Source organism: Poecilia latipinna, unplaced genomic scaffold (genome assembly GCF_001443285.1).
Source record: "Poecilia latipinna isolate Pla-1442-1.1 unplaced genomic scaffold, P_latipinna-1.0 Scaffold850, whole genome shotgun sequence".
Lineage (NCBI taxonomy): Eukaryota > Metazoa > Chordata > Actinopteri > Cyprinodontiformes > Poeciliidae > Poecilia > Poecilia latipinna.
In genome coordinates, this window is record NW_015113466.1 from 115,697 (window position 1) to 130,838 (window position 15,142).

The 15,142-nt window shown below is 36.7% G+C and overlaps 1 protein-coding gene across 2 annotated transcripts in view; it reads right to left on the reverse strand.

Moving 5' to 3' along the window:
* The window catches only part of LOC106956856 (contactin-associated protein-like 2), a 226,538-nt gene that overhangs the window by 113,172 nt on the left and 98,224 nt on the right, over positions 1–15,142 (reverse strand). For both annotated transcript variants that reach the window (XM_015047932.1, XM_015047933.1), the window contains exons 2-3: positions 9,524–9,634; positions 1,342–1,535 (exon numbers count right to left, since the gene is read on the reverse strand). In XM_015047932.1, the coding sequence (XP_014903418.1) occupies positions 1,342–1,535; positions 9,524–9,634 (305 nt within the window). The remainder of the gene's footprint in view (positions 1–1,341; positions 1,536–9,523; positions 9,635–15,142) is intronic.

A 15,142-nucleotide genomic window follows, 5' to 3' on the forward strand; every position in this document is an offset into this window, starting at 1 on the left:
ATGAATAATACATCCATTTACATTCATAATTTTTTAATCTAGAGAAATGTAATTTAATTTTCTTTGCAGTCTGTGTGAATTACCTCCCATCTGAACTGGGATTAAAAGAAATGAGAAATAGTTCAAATTTGGTCAACACTTAGCTGACAGGAACTTGATAAATTTTCCACCATAAAATTGTTTTTTCACAGACAAATAAAAACTATTCAATAAGTAAGAGACTGCGGCAAGCGCAGTGTTACTGGTAACTGCAAGTTCATTAAATCCAGCCAAACCTAGTTTACAAGTTTCTTCTTATTTTGCAGTTTAATCTATTTAAGTCCAACTTTATGAAGCCATTTTGATAACCAGCGCTGAACCAAAGTGACAGTCAGTTAAATGAGTTATAATAACAAAAAACAAAAATTTTAGCAGAAAATACACAAGTAACCAGTAAAAACAACTAATATAAAAATGACCTAAAAGCAACAAATGACCTAAGAGAATTACCTAAAAACAACAGATTTCATGATGTCAAATGCTAAGGCATAAAGAAAGGTTTTGGAAGAGATTTAAACAGATAGAGAAGACGCCTCTGTAGTTTCCAAGGGCAGATCATTTAACAGTTTGTGAGCTGCTACAGCAAAACCACAATCTGCTCTAAGTTCACACTCAGTCCCAGATACAGGGACAAGCAGCTGATCAGGTTAGTAGGCAGGTGTATAACACTGCAACAGTTCAGAGAGATTGGATGGGGCAAGGCCATGGTGGGTTTTAAAAGCAAAAAAAATTATTTTAAAATAAATTCGGAATGGACTGGAATACCTCTTGAACACAATGCTTTACCTTATCTTAGCAGTAGATTGGATGTCGATGGAAATCTGTACCCATTTTCTGTCTTAGGAGTAATGTTGGTCTTTATTTTCATAAGCTTGTGTAATAGACAATGTGCTTTATCGGTTTCAGCACCTTGACAATGGGCATTAGAAAAACCAAGTTCCACAGTGATACAACAAAAAGGTGGGATTTTCCACAGGTATTCCACCTCTGATCTTTTTATTTTATTTGCTTTTGTAAAGTTTCCTGTGCTGATTCTTGTGTTGTATAGAATATTTCCAAGACAGACAGTAGAGTAGATAGTTATATAACTGATACGCAGTAAAAAAAAAAAAAAAAAAAGTACAGTGACACCCAGACCGGTGGAAATTGTAGGGCCTCCGCAAAGAAGAATAGCCAGTACTCTTCAAGTTTTATCCGTTTTTATGTGCAACATAATTGTGAAGTGTTAGTGAGCAATAAAGAGGTCTCCATGTTCTCACAACTTAAACACACAAATATAAACCTAAACTTCAATTTACCCACCCAAATGTTGCCATCTTGATGATATGGTTTCCAGTTCCTTCCCGTGTCACTGTAGAGCAGACGGTACTGCGTTGTCCAGTCTGAGCTGCTGTACCGACCCTGTGTTGCAATGGCGCTCACTTGTCTTCGAGAACCAAGGTCCACCTGGAGCCACTGGTAATGGTCACTGTCCAGAGGCGACCATCCTCCAGCACCTGTAACGTGGATGACATTTCAAAATGGAGGGCATCAAAGATTTCTTTTCTCCAGCATACTTCCTTACAGTGCAACGCAAAGCCAAAGTTCCAAAGTTGCTCTGAAAAAGACTCATGATTGCTTCATTACCCCTCTACCGAAGACAATTTAGGTTTGAAGTCTGCTCCCAGTAAAGCTTAATTTACAAAAATATATTGCAGCATAAAAAAAAACTATCCTAGGTTGTGTAAAAGATTATAGATACAACATTAAATTGTTGAAGTTTTGCACTGAGTAATGAAAATGGGATTTTGAAAAAAACCTCAGGCTTTATCCGTTTACAGAGTGGTGTGCACAAAACTCCTACAGTGAGCAATACAAGATTGTCAATACCTTAAAAACCCAATGCAGCAAAAGTAAAATATATCTAATATATCTAAATATATCTAAGATATACAATACAATCAGTTATAAAAAAAGTTTGGGGATGAGTAAAAAGGTGAGGAACAAGTCTGAGTTCATGGCAAATAGATAATATAAGCAAATGATTAAGAACACAAATTAAAAAAGTCTGAACGACAGACAAAGAAAATGCATTAGAAACCAAGAGCTGGTTCAAGTACACTTCCAACATTAAAGAAACAGTAAAGAGTTAATAGCTGTTACCCTGATTAACTACTAGAGAGGTACGCTCTGAGCTAGTAGTAAAATCTTTGAAATAAAAATTATACAGCATCTAAAAAACATGAGGTGTCCTAGTTAAGTGGAGTTAACTGCAGAGGTTGCAGAAAGAAAAAAAAAAAAAAACTTAGATTATCAATGTTCAATATCTGTCATTAGGATTTTCTGCGATAAACCAACTCACTAAGCTGCATTGTTTTAAGTAGAAGGAATAGTTTTTTTACTGCTCATTTAAACATAGCTCAAACAAGTGCATGACGCAGCAGGGCCGCCATTAGACAAAACTATTTGAACAGGAAGGATCGTCAGAAGCAGGGTTACCACAACATACAGATGGATATCAAAGGGGCAAAGCTGGACTGAAAGATCTAGAGATAAATATGGGCTCAAAAGATCATACAAGAATTGGAAGGATGTAGAATGTTGGAAGTGAGGGAATTAAAGGTGACAGGCTAAACGAATGGTAGCATCAGCCAAAAGGGGGAAAAAAAAGAGAAAGAATAAAAGGAGAAAAGGGAGTCGGGAAGCATCGTGGGAATGTCACTGTTCTTTCGCCTGTCACACACACAGATGTTCGGGGAGGGAAAAAAGGAGCAGGAGGAGGATAGGTGAGAGAACAGGGGAGCAGAGAAGGTCAAGACGCCACGTCTGAACAAGAGACAAAGAGAAGGAGAAAGCCAAAAGGCAGTAGAAAAAGATCAGAAGATAAAACTCACAACAACAGCGGAGAGAAAAGGAAGAATGATCGAAACTGTAAAACAATTAACTCGCTAGGCGAAATGCCATCCCAATTTTGTCATGCTTGGAGATCAAAGGAGATTGAAAGCTCCTTTCATTGGATAAAATGGACTGTGATTAAGAGTTTGGAAAAACGGTTTCAAAGATTTTATAGCACTACCAAGACCATAAAAACTGAAAACAGATCAGTGCTCATAAAGTCAAGCTAATTAAATTATTCTAATTTAAATAGTGGGCTAAGCTGTAAAGGAGGGCTAGCAGGAAACATCACACCCACAAGCCAAGGCCCTTTATCTGTTCTGATTCTTTTTTGTGTAAATGTGGGTGTCAAATACTCTCATTTTATCCGACAGTTCAACAACATGCATGTTAGCTTAACTGGTGAGTCTCACGTTCCCAAAAGTGGGAGTTTATATACACATGGTTGGCTGCTTCATCTCTACTTGGACACATATTCTATGTGTGTGATTTGAAAGTGTTTGTGCTCGTGCTTCCAAGGGTTCCTTTTATTTGTATACATTTGTGAGCGTTTATTTGAAAAGTTTCGATTGGCAACTTCAAGATCTTAATTAGTTAAGAGTCTAGGATGTCAGAAAAGGGGAATGGAGAGAAAACAGCTGGTTGGCTCTCTGCTAGTGCTTCATCTTTCTGTCATGGAGCAAAGGGAGGGAATGGAGACAGAGTAATTTAATTAAAAGCCGACTGTCATTACCGATGGATGACTGCAATGGCAAACTTTACAGGATGACAGAGTGAAAAGAATATATGAAAACGGAGGGGGAATCAGCACATTAGAGCTCTGTTGTCCTGCAGCTGTTTTTTTTTTTTTTTTTCAAAATACAGGGGGACAATAAGATACTTTTTTTTAAAGCTGTGAGAAAATAAAATGCTACATAAAAGGGTGCAAAATGGGAGGAAAAAAACAACGGATAATAAAACTGAACAAAAAAGTAAGCAGAAAAGTTGGGAAAATGGGCCGTGGGATTGAAAATGTTGCAATAAAAACTTGCAGATGCATACAGAGAAGAGGAAATGGTGATGTTAAAAGAGTATGCAATGATCTAATGGTGAAACATGGGAGAGATGAATTCTGAAGAGAAGCTTAAGAAAGGAAAGCAGCAGAAGAACACAAGAAGATTTTAAGATCAGTTTCGGAAGTGTTAATCATTTGAGGTTGAATTTTATGCTTGGTCACTTTTGCACTGCAAAGAACTGTGTGCATACATGAATGCTTAGATATATGCATACCTATCGGATTCACTACAGATGCACACATGCATACACAGATCACCCAGTTCCATTTCTTTCTTATATCATTTTCCATTGTTGCATGAGTGAGTTTCTCTCTGGTCAAGGGCTAAATAGAGTTTCTCTTTTACACAAATTCCCACTGAATAAGAAAAAACTCAGGTAACATGGATGGTATGTACATATTAAAACAATACAAGTACATGGAATTTGGTTCCTCTGAGATCACAGTGGGGAACAATATAATTTTGTTCAAACCATCAACCATAAAGGATTTACGTCCTTTACCTTTTCCTCCATGTTGTGTTTCTATCAAAATGTTATTATTTGGTCTTCATTGTTAACTCTTTGTTCTCATTTTGAAGGTGTCTCACATGTTTAGAGGAAAATTTCATATTCTCCAGACTACTTAACTTCCAATAGCTCTCTGTTGTTTTCAAAAAATATTTTTTCAAACCATTCACATACAAATGTAAAAATTCTCAAGTTAACTTCAAATTTATAGAAAGCGTCTTTATAGCACATACGCATAAAACATGAAATCTACAAAAGTAACAAAGTGGAAGCAAAGAGGACCGATGGAGGGAAACAAAGAAAAATGACACTGGAGGGAAGTTGGAAAACCAGAAAGTTAGGAAACGAGGACAAAAAGTTAAAAGGACGCAAGACAGAGAAATATACGCAAGGAATGAAGGATTTTTAAATGTTTTCACTCTTGTATTGTAACATATTGTATACTTATTTAAATTAAATGTTCTGTTATTATTATTTTTTAATTATTAGTTGAGGATAACAACTTTCTACTTCATCTTTTCTTTATCATTTGCGAATGCAAATCAATCGCACCCACAATCTTTGCAGATCGCTTGCAACCTAGTGCATGTGCATTTTTTTTTTCTGTCTCATGCAATTTAAAGTTTCTTCTTTGGACTCTGTGTAGATCAGGTCCTCGGTATTTTGACAAATATCAGAGTTTCAAAAATGCAAATGAATAAGACTGTAAGAAATAAAACCAGCCTCAGTCCCCAAAGGGTTTAACATTATATTCTATGATGTTTTTCGAACTACAAACACTGTGGACACTAGGGTAATTATCATTATAATTACGAAAACATAAAATACATGATATATCTGAAACCGTATAGAAATTATCTTTGGCTTCATTCCATTACTCTTCTTTTTTCTCTGATGCTCTGACTGCCACCCCGTCTTTATTTCTTATCCCTTTCTTTATCCAAACAGACCAAAAGGTACTGGCTGCAAGAGAAATTGGCTTGTCTCTTTTCTCTGTCTGACACTGCTGAGAAATACAGGGTCTTGTACTTGAAGTGACAGAAAGAAGCTACAGTCGAGGGGAAAATGTAGATTTGGGAGAGAGGGGCGAACAGCAGTGATAATGTAAGGCAGGGAAGTCAATGCCATGACAGGAGGGAGAGGAAAAGAGGATATAATAAAAGGAGGAGAAAAAGTGACAGACAGAAATTATTCTAAGAAAGTGGGGAGATGGAGGGAGAGAGAGAGAGGCAGAGAAGCACAGAGAAATAGAGAAGGAAAGGGAAAGGAAGACAGAAACAAAAAAAAACATGATGTCAAGAAGTTACAGTAGAAGGTGAGGATAATAAAGAAAAAGAAGAGGCAGATATGACAGACCAGAAGCGTTATTGTCTGTTAACAGACAACAGAAAAAATGTAGGTGATCATCTAAAGGTTTGCACACACAAAAATAAGTGCAACTTGACAGCACATGCAAACCTGATGAACAAACACATAAATAAGATCCTGTCAGCGAAATGACGAGATTTACAAGCACAATAAATTTAACATTCATTAATATGCAAAACATGGGGTATTGCATATACATTTGATATTTGTTTTGTCATTATTGGTCCAGCATAAACATTTTCTTCTTGATCTTTCTTTATGGTCTTTATGGTTCTGACACTTTTCATGATGACAACCAGTTGCACATGCAAAATCCTCATTATCATTATTATTATATTATTATTATTTTTTTTTGTTTACACAATTTATCACTCCTTATTTGGAATAAGGTCAAATGAAGTGCCAAAGTTTATCAGTTTAGTCTGAACTGTAATTTCTGGACAAAAGAAGGAAGAAAAAAAGAACAACATAGTTCAAAGGAAAGCATAATGTGTTATGTAATGATGATAAATGCTATTTCAGCAAACAATGGGTGTAAAATCCGGAGGCTAACAGTGTTCAACAAAGTTAAGTCACATTTTCTGGTGGGGCATTTCAATAAATTAATGTTTTATTTAATACTAGCATCTGGACATTCTCTTAAAGAGTTCTTCAATGTTTAGCAACATAATGAATATTTTCATTACCCGTGTTTGTGGACATGCAGCCAAGTCTAGTTCTAATGTTTTTCTGATCAATGGCTGAAATGAGATCCACAAACTCTGAGATGACAGAGAAAAACATCTGACAACATTTACGTTACATTTTTTTAAGTCCATTTTGTGGTCCGACATTCATAGACTGCACACTGATTAAGTTTTTTTTCTTGTTTTTTTTAATGCACTATTATGGCAAAAGTATTGAGACACGTATCCAAATTATTCAATTCAAATGTTATGTCCCCTTCCACTGGGGTATGAAATCAAGAACTTAAGAATGACTCCAGACTGCTTACCATTTATGAAAACATGAGTTGCTCTCAGGAGCTGAATGAATTGAGGCATGCTAGTGTGAGTGGGAGGCAATGTGAAAGAAAGCGGAGTCACACCAAACATTAAGTTTAGCTAAAAAACACACGCATGGGCTGCATGGATTGGGTTTCCATGGGTGAGTAGCTACATGAAAACCTTACATCATTGAGTACAATGCAAAGCAACAGATGCAGTGGTGCAGAGCAGGTCACCTCTGGAATCCTAAGTCATGAAGAAGCATTCTTTAGAGTGACAAATCCTCAGACCCCCTCACAAAAACTTAAAGTTCTTTGAGCTGCAAAGGCTGTCCGTGTATATTCAATGTACTAAGTATGATACATCATTAAAATTCAAGAATGTGTAAAGGAAATGGTCTCAGCATTTTTGCCAGTTTAGTGGATTTGACAAGTCAAAATCGGACAGAATCGATTTACAGTAATGTAGATGTTATCTTTGTTGTGGAAGGCTGATCTGGATAATAATACAAGCAGGGAGAGATGGGAGGAAAAAAACATGTAGCACAACAGCATATTGAGCTATTAATTGCATTTTATCCATTTTTCACCTCCCTGTTTTATAGCTGGAAAAGGCTGGCAAATAATTACATAAAAGAACAAACTCATACTATGGGCTGCTCAGATGAAAGTGAAAATTACATCTATTAATAGTTTACAGAAATAGCTACACTTTTAAATAATTCACAATAAAACATGAAAGCGACACAATGTAACCCAGAAGCTTGAAAAAGCACTGAATTCTTCACTTGGAGTAAGGTGGTGCATTTTCAGCATGAATTACAAAACATAGACATCAGAAAACATTGCAGTGCATTGTGGGACATATCAAATGTTTTACTCTGCATGGCATTTATTTTGCTGTAATTTCACTTTTTTTTTTTTTTTTTTACCAAAATCTGCTGAGTCATCTCCCACATAAAGATGATTTACTTCTGCTGTCCTTAGCAGTGTAAAATACGAATTAAGAGCCAGTGTAGCAAAAACTGCTCTATGACTAACTTAAATGCCCTTCTAAAAGACTCACCTTTTTCATGTTTTCCTAGAAACCTCAGCACTTCTGCCTGTGTTAAAATTAATGCTGCCAGAATCTTTAATCACGATTTTCAAAATTAAAAAGTGAATATTGATTTTGCTGTATCTCTGAACAGTGGTGGTTTTTAACAAGGGCAATATGGGCTGCTCTGTAAACATGATCTGGAAGTCATTTCAGTAAAACCCAGTGGTGGTATTTGCAATAGTGTATAACTGGAAGACCTGGTTCATGTCTACTCTGCATTCCCAGAGACAGAACCAAACATGGAGAAACAGCATTTAGTCTTATTTAGGCTCCTTTTTTAGAGTTGCCTCTGATTTAAAACAACGGGAGCATTGACCAAAAATATTCAATGTACTTGAAGATGATTATTCTCAATGATTTTAACGATGGCATTTGACAAATTGTAATTGGTTATTGTTTTGTTGGTATGTTATATAAATTTGACTTAATTTGCTTTGAATACAGTATTAATTTATGTACTTCCCCAGTTTCCTTTGTGTTATGTTACAGTACAATATGGCAAGGCTAAATATGTCACCAATTTTGGACTTGTTGATAATGTGTGCATGTGTGTGTGTAGGAGAAAGAGAGACCTTGTTTTTATACACTGTTAGGACCATTTTCCAACAAATACTACATTGTAGAGATCCTCTGCTCCTTACGGGGCCCAAAGTCCTGGCTCATAATAAAAAGTGCTGTTTTTGGGCTATAGGTTAGAACCAAGCTGTGAATTAAGTTGACATTAGGGAATGACAAACCGTGTGTGTGCGTGTGTGTGTGTGTGTGTGCATGTTTTAGAGATTTTTGTGGGTTCAGTGGGTCCAGAAACATCAGACGCAGCATTTACACAAGAGCTATCAGCATCTGTGAAACTAGTCCTCATTTCTTCCTTTATTTTAAATTCTGCCTTGTTCTCTTGTTTGTATAAGCCGTGATTCAAGAAGCATGAGTCTCATCCTCTCTCATTGCTTTAACTCAATCGGTGTGATTAAAATCCTCAGATTGCCTTGCCTTTATCTGGCAGGTCTGCATCACTGCTCAGTCGCCCAAGCTGCAGGGTGACTGCATTAGATGGAAAGGTATGAATTATTAATTGTAAAAACATAAAGGGGTGTAATTGTCTGTTCATAGCCCTTAGCTGTGGACTGATGTGAAAATGAGCTTCAGTCTGAGTCACAGAGATAATGATTAAAACGACGACGAGGAGAGTGAGAGACGAGGGAACACAAAAGAAGATGTAAAAAAAATAAATAAACACAAAAGGGAAAATGGGTTAGAAGAGGCAGAAGGGGAAAAGAGCAGCTGGGGAGCACTGTGGAGCGTGTCACTCTATAAAGGCTTGAGCATTCATCTCACAGTTTGATCACCTGCAAAATCATTCATAAAGATGTATGGACATGTATCCAAATTAGACTATTAGTCTCTTATATGTGTAGAATAAATGTGAAAAGAGCACCCTCCCACCACTTTCATTTATATCCAAGTACAAGGACATTTCCGTCTTTTTCTGTGTGTGTGTGTGTGTGTGTGTGTGTGTGTATGTGTGTGTGTGTGTTTATGAGCAGGTGTGCGCTTCCTATGAATATCTGAATGTACTATGGATGTGTGTTTCCTACCTCCTCTCCTGTTGAGTTTGGCATATCCAGGTGCATATCCACTGGAGAAGACGGATGAGCTGGTGAAGGCCGTGTGAGGCAGCGGAGAGGCTAGAGCCTCATCACACTTCTCTGTGGGGAGCGAATGATTGTGAAGAGAGAGAAAGATGAATAGGGGACAAAACAGGACAGGAAGTGGGAAAAGCCAGAGGACATGTAATTGTGAGAAAAGAAATGCAGGGCAGATGCGAGGGGGGGGGGGGGGAGAGACAAGAAAGGGAGAAAAAGTCAGTGAACTAAACCCAGATCCTGTGTTTATGCACATACACTGCATGTGGAAAAGCAAAGACCTGAAGTTGTTCACAATTGACGGTTCTTTTAAAGAAGAGTAAACACATCCGATACTTGCAAAAAATGTAAGTTTTTCTCCAACTGCTTTTAACAAAGAAACTATTTAGTTGACACTAAGCATAAGACAAGTGTGGGATTTTTATATAAACATAAAACCAAAGAACAATTGTGAAAAGTGAAATAAAATACTGTTTTAAATCCTTTAAAAGTGGATCCAGATAAAGAGTTTATCAGTTTCAAATTTGCCTTGAAAAATCAGCAATGTTGTGCTAGTCAAATCAAACTAACCTCAAACACCAAATGTGAGAAATATTCATGGGGAAAAACTGACATAAAGATAAAAAGATGATTTTTTTTTCATATACACACACACAGTCAACAGTCACACACTGCCTCTCTCTCCTGTTCGTAAAGCTTCACCTTTCACTCTCTCATACAACTGAACCCACTCAACTACAGTACATTAGACTTAAAGACAGAAATGGTGAATTGTGTGTCAGGCTATGTAGAGGCCATCAGCAGCTCTCTGCTCCCACAGCGTAAGTGTGGGCGTACAGTATGCTGCATAAAGTCAAACCAAACATCTTATAACAGTTGACCAGGTAAACAAAATATTTGTTGTACTATTTGACCAACAAGAGTGTATTTCAATAGGAATTTTATTAGTTTAATGGAAGAAATTAAGTGTAACTCCTGGTCAGAGAGGTGTTCCTCTCTTCCTTGATTATGTACAGATTGAGATTGACATTTCCTGTCCGATTCCATTCAACTACTCATTCTGATAGTGTCTGGTAGTCGGACGTCAAGAGATGACATCCATTGATTCGTATTGAACTTATTGATGAGTATCAAAGCTTCTGGTAAAACTACCCTTGGCTGAAGTCCAGTGAACTCTTCTTTCTGCACTCACATCAGTAAAATGCTTCCAAAACGTTTTAAAGCCACACCACCTTCTGATAGTTTGTCAATGGTCAACAAAGTTTTACAGCTCCAATAGGCTCTCCTTTAGGAAAAATGATTCTGCAAAGTAATAGAAAGTTTGCTTGGATAAGAAAATAGACACAAACTAACAAATAGTGTCTTCTGAAAGTTAATTCCCACTAGTAAACAGGTGTAAATCATGAATGAAAAATGTTTTTAGTTTGAATTATTTCAATTTGTTAAAACAAGGATTCTGTCTGATCAGATGAAAGACTTTCAATGGTCAGATTTTTTTCCCCCCACTTTTTGATAAAGTCACAGTGATGCGACAATAACTTCCCATAACCTCACTTCAAAATATCTGAACTATACCTGTAAAGAGCCATCAATATGGTTACAAGTGCACAAGATATCTAGGTAAATCACTGGATTACAGCAATATGATCAACCTCAACATCTGCATCTGCAATTTGTCATAATATTTGTCCTGAGATGCACAGACAGTTGTTTTCATTAAGTTATAAAAATATATACTCTTCCTTAGGAACACTGGATAGATGTAGCTCAGTAAAGAGATTAATTGGGTGTTGATGTACAGGAATGTGACTGTATTCATCTCTCTCTTCTCTTCTAATAAACACCTACATTTGGGTAGAACGAGGCCATCTTGATGTCTTTGGGTCGGCTTACCAAGTGATGTGCTTCTACTTATCTCTCCTCTGCAGCTGTGCCACATGAGTAATTGTCATGTAGAAGCATCTGGTCATGAAATCACAAAATAAAATCCTAATATCTTGCTCCCATAGCTACAGAAGTATTCTATGACATGTTCCATAAAAGATACCACCTCGGTGTTTCAAATGTTCAGTAAAACCTGATCTCTGACTTAGAACATCGACACACGTGGATCTTCATAATTACCAAATACAACATTATCTGTCTAGGCTCAAATGTAGTCTGGCTTCTCAAGCAGAATACTTTTCTAGTTCTTTGTGTAAGCTTCATCCTGTTCAAAATAAAAGTTAGTGTCAATATCCTCCCAGCTTAAATTAACTTTAAATCTATTATTATTATTATTATTATTATTTTTCTTTCCATGTCTCTGTTGGCTATGCTTGGTTAGATTTATGCAGGACTGCAGGTAAGCCTGTCTGTCCTGATTGAATATTCAAACAATGCAGGATGATGCCTTTGTGAAAACATAACACTTAAAATCAGGCAGCAGTATACACGCATTGCCTCATTCACTCAAGCCCAAGCACAAAATCTTCCCCTTAGAGAACTAGCTATGAACAAGCAGGACTCAAAATGCTGCTCACAAAACATGTATCTAGAAAGGAAGGAACAAACAGAATAAGAGCAAGTTGATTTCATCAGCTGTCAAAGTGTAAAGAAAAAAAAAAAATATTTGCCAGTGGTTCCACTGAGTTGGAACCACTGTTCTTTAACTCTTCTGATTTTACAGACTCTGTAACATCAGAAGAGTTAAAGACAGACTCACAGTAAACCAGCACCCGCCAGTTTTACCACCTCTTCAACAGACAGTGACCAACCAGCAATCCGTGGTTGGTCACCGTTTGTTTCTGCGTGTTCATGTGTTGTGCGTGTGCCTGTTGGTGCGGGGACGTTACACCAGAGTATTTTGGAGGAGACGATCTGAATGATGTTGTACATATCTAAAAAAGCCAGTTGCCATTAAATAGAGAGCTGAAAATACAGTCATGATCACAGAGGCATTATGAAACCGCCATTGATGAACCACTCAGACTGTGATTATGTGCTAGCACAGTGACGCAATCTGGTCCATTTTGCACCGATTCTTGCATTGAATGATTTGCACATTAAGTAAGTGCGTTGCTCATCATTGAATTGGATTTGCTGCTCGGACACGTCTTTGGTCAGCTACGCTACCAACTTCTAAAGTGCCTCTTCTCAAGCACAATTTGCTTTCTATTGATGTTTTTTCATTACATATAATTTTCCACAACACAATAAACAGGCAGAACGCAATTCTCCCTTAGGGGGTTAATATAAGGTGATTCAATTCAGTTCAATTCCATTTAATTTGACTGGATTTAAGTTAATTCAATTATCTTTCCTCCATCTCTGTCGTGCAGCTCCTGTCACAGCTAGTTGTGCTGATTTTCTGTCTCCCGTCTCAACAACCTCCCTGTAATCACTAATCTGAAAGCATTTGTTGTTGTGCATTTAAAGCATCTATGTAGGTGTAACTACAATGACACGTTTGCTGATTTATTTTGTATAATTGGGCAATTCATGCAAATTTGTCACAATATCCTAGGCAAAGTATTGTTGGGATTTGCTGGAAAAATTTGTATACAGAGATAATGAGTTTTCTCCTTATGGATCGTGTTCTACTTCACTTCCTGTCTCCGTTTCTTGCTCCAACTTTGTAGAAAACAGGCTCTGTTCTTTCCCTCTAGTTTGGAACTCTGACATTTCCTCTCCCTTTCCACCTCATTAGTTTACTCCTGTGTTGTTTGTTTTACATGCATGTATTTTCCCCACCGGTTCTTCATATTTTATTACGCCTCAATGGAGTTCCCTTTTTGAACAGTTTGTCATCCTACTGTCCTTTATTGGCAGTAATCCGACAGGAAATAGCCAGAGAAAGAAGGGGTTAGGAGAAGACATAACGTAAAGGCCTTAAGCTCAGGAATTGAACCACAGATGGATGCGTCAAGGACTAACAGCCTCCACATATGGAGTGCCTACTCTACTCCACCACATGCCCTCCTCCAATCTGGATTTCTGAATTTAGGTTGTCTATTAAAAAAAAAGCCACACCGTGTTATCTGTAAGATGTCAGAATATATATGTAGTTGTTTTTAAAAAGACTGAAATCATTTAACACAGAGCTCAGTTCAAAAATATCTAAGTGGTGTAGTAGATGAAAATTGGCTTAGCACTCTACATGTTAGTCAAGTAGAGTCCAAATATTTTAGAGGTTGTTAGGGAAAAGTAAGACTTGAATTTTACAAAAACATTTCCCATTATGGAGCCAAAATAAATTACACTTACACAACAGCAAAAGAAAAACCAAGCAGCACTGAAAACTATGTCCTGTGCATGCTAGGCCCAAAGGAAGTGGTGAAACTTTGTGAACTTTCTTGATTCAGAGGTGTATTTCCTTGACCGTACACACAGGGGTACACATATGATCTGATGCATGTCATTTATGCATCATCACTAACTGCATAAATGTTCAACAAAAAAGCTAATTTTGCTTTAACCTAGCAAATAATCTGAAGAGGTGTAGCTGCAGAGACAGAACAAGAAGGTCAAAATATTTGCAGTTTGCATTTACATGTACATGATTCAGGAGCCCGTTATACAACCTTCACGTTTTTGTCGCCATAAAGGTGTTATTCTAAACAAGAGACCAAAACACAACAAAACATTTGTGTTATATGTCATGTAAACAGAGCCTTGCTAGGTAGGACTTGAGTCTCTACATCATGGCCTGTATGTTGAAACAAGATTGTATAGCCTTGAACAATATCGTTTTCTAATTGCCCCCAAAAATAACTAAACTCATACGTTGGTAATATTTTAAAAACAAGTAAAAAGGAAAAGTTGGTCTTGAAATGTTGTTTATTGTACCAGGAAATCAACTAAGAAAGGTCAGCAGAGTTTATAGAGCATACCAAAAATCAAATATATAGTACAGTATAAGAAGAATGAACAATGATATCATCTTCGTGACTTTCTAGCTTTGTCAATTCAAGGATTTCTTCCATACGTATTCCCCTTAATCAGAAAATAATTTTTTGCCAGACCTACATGAAAGTGTATTATGGGTTAAACAAAAAGAGTACATAGTGTATGTTTTATTTTTATAATAAAAAAATCTAAATACATTTACATAACCCCACAATCTTCCATTCACTTTACTAGATCAATTTACATAACACAAGCCGTTAGAGTTCTGAACTTTTTGAAAATACACAATAACTTTACAGGCAATTAGATGCAGGAAAGCTAAAGAAATAAAAGAAATAGAAAAAAAAAAGGTGTTTAACTTACTGCAATTTATCGTCACTTTCTACTTTGAACTTAGCGATGGAGCACTGCAACAGTAAATCTGTTTAATTTAATGGTTCTGGAATATAAAAAGTACTACATGTTTTTCCGCATACGTAAAATATGTGTGTCAGAAAGGGCAACTTCTGTGTTTTCTTTGTAACTAATTAATCCTTCAGAGAGATGAGAACTGTATGTATTAATTATTCACTGATATACCCAGTGGAGCAGCTGCTGCCCACATACTAAAGCAGCTAAAGACACACAAGAATAGTTTTTAAAGTACACAAAGTTATAATATATATATATATATATATATATATA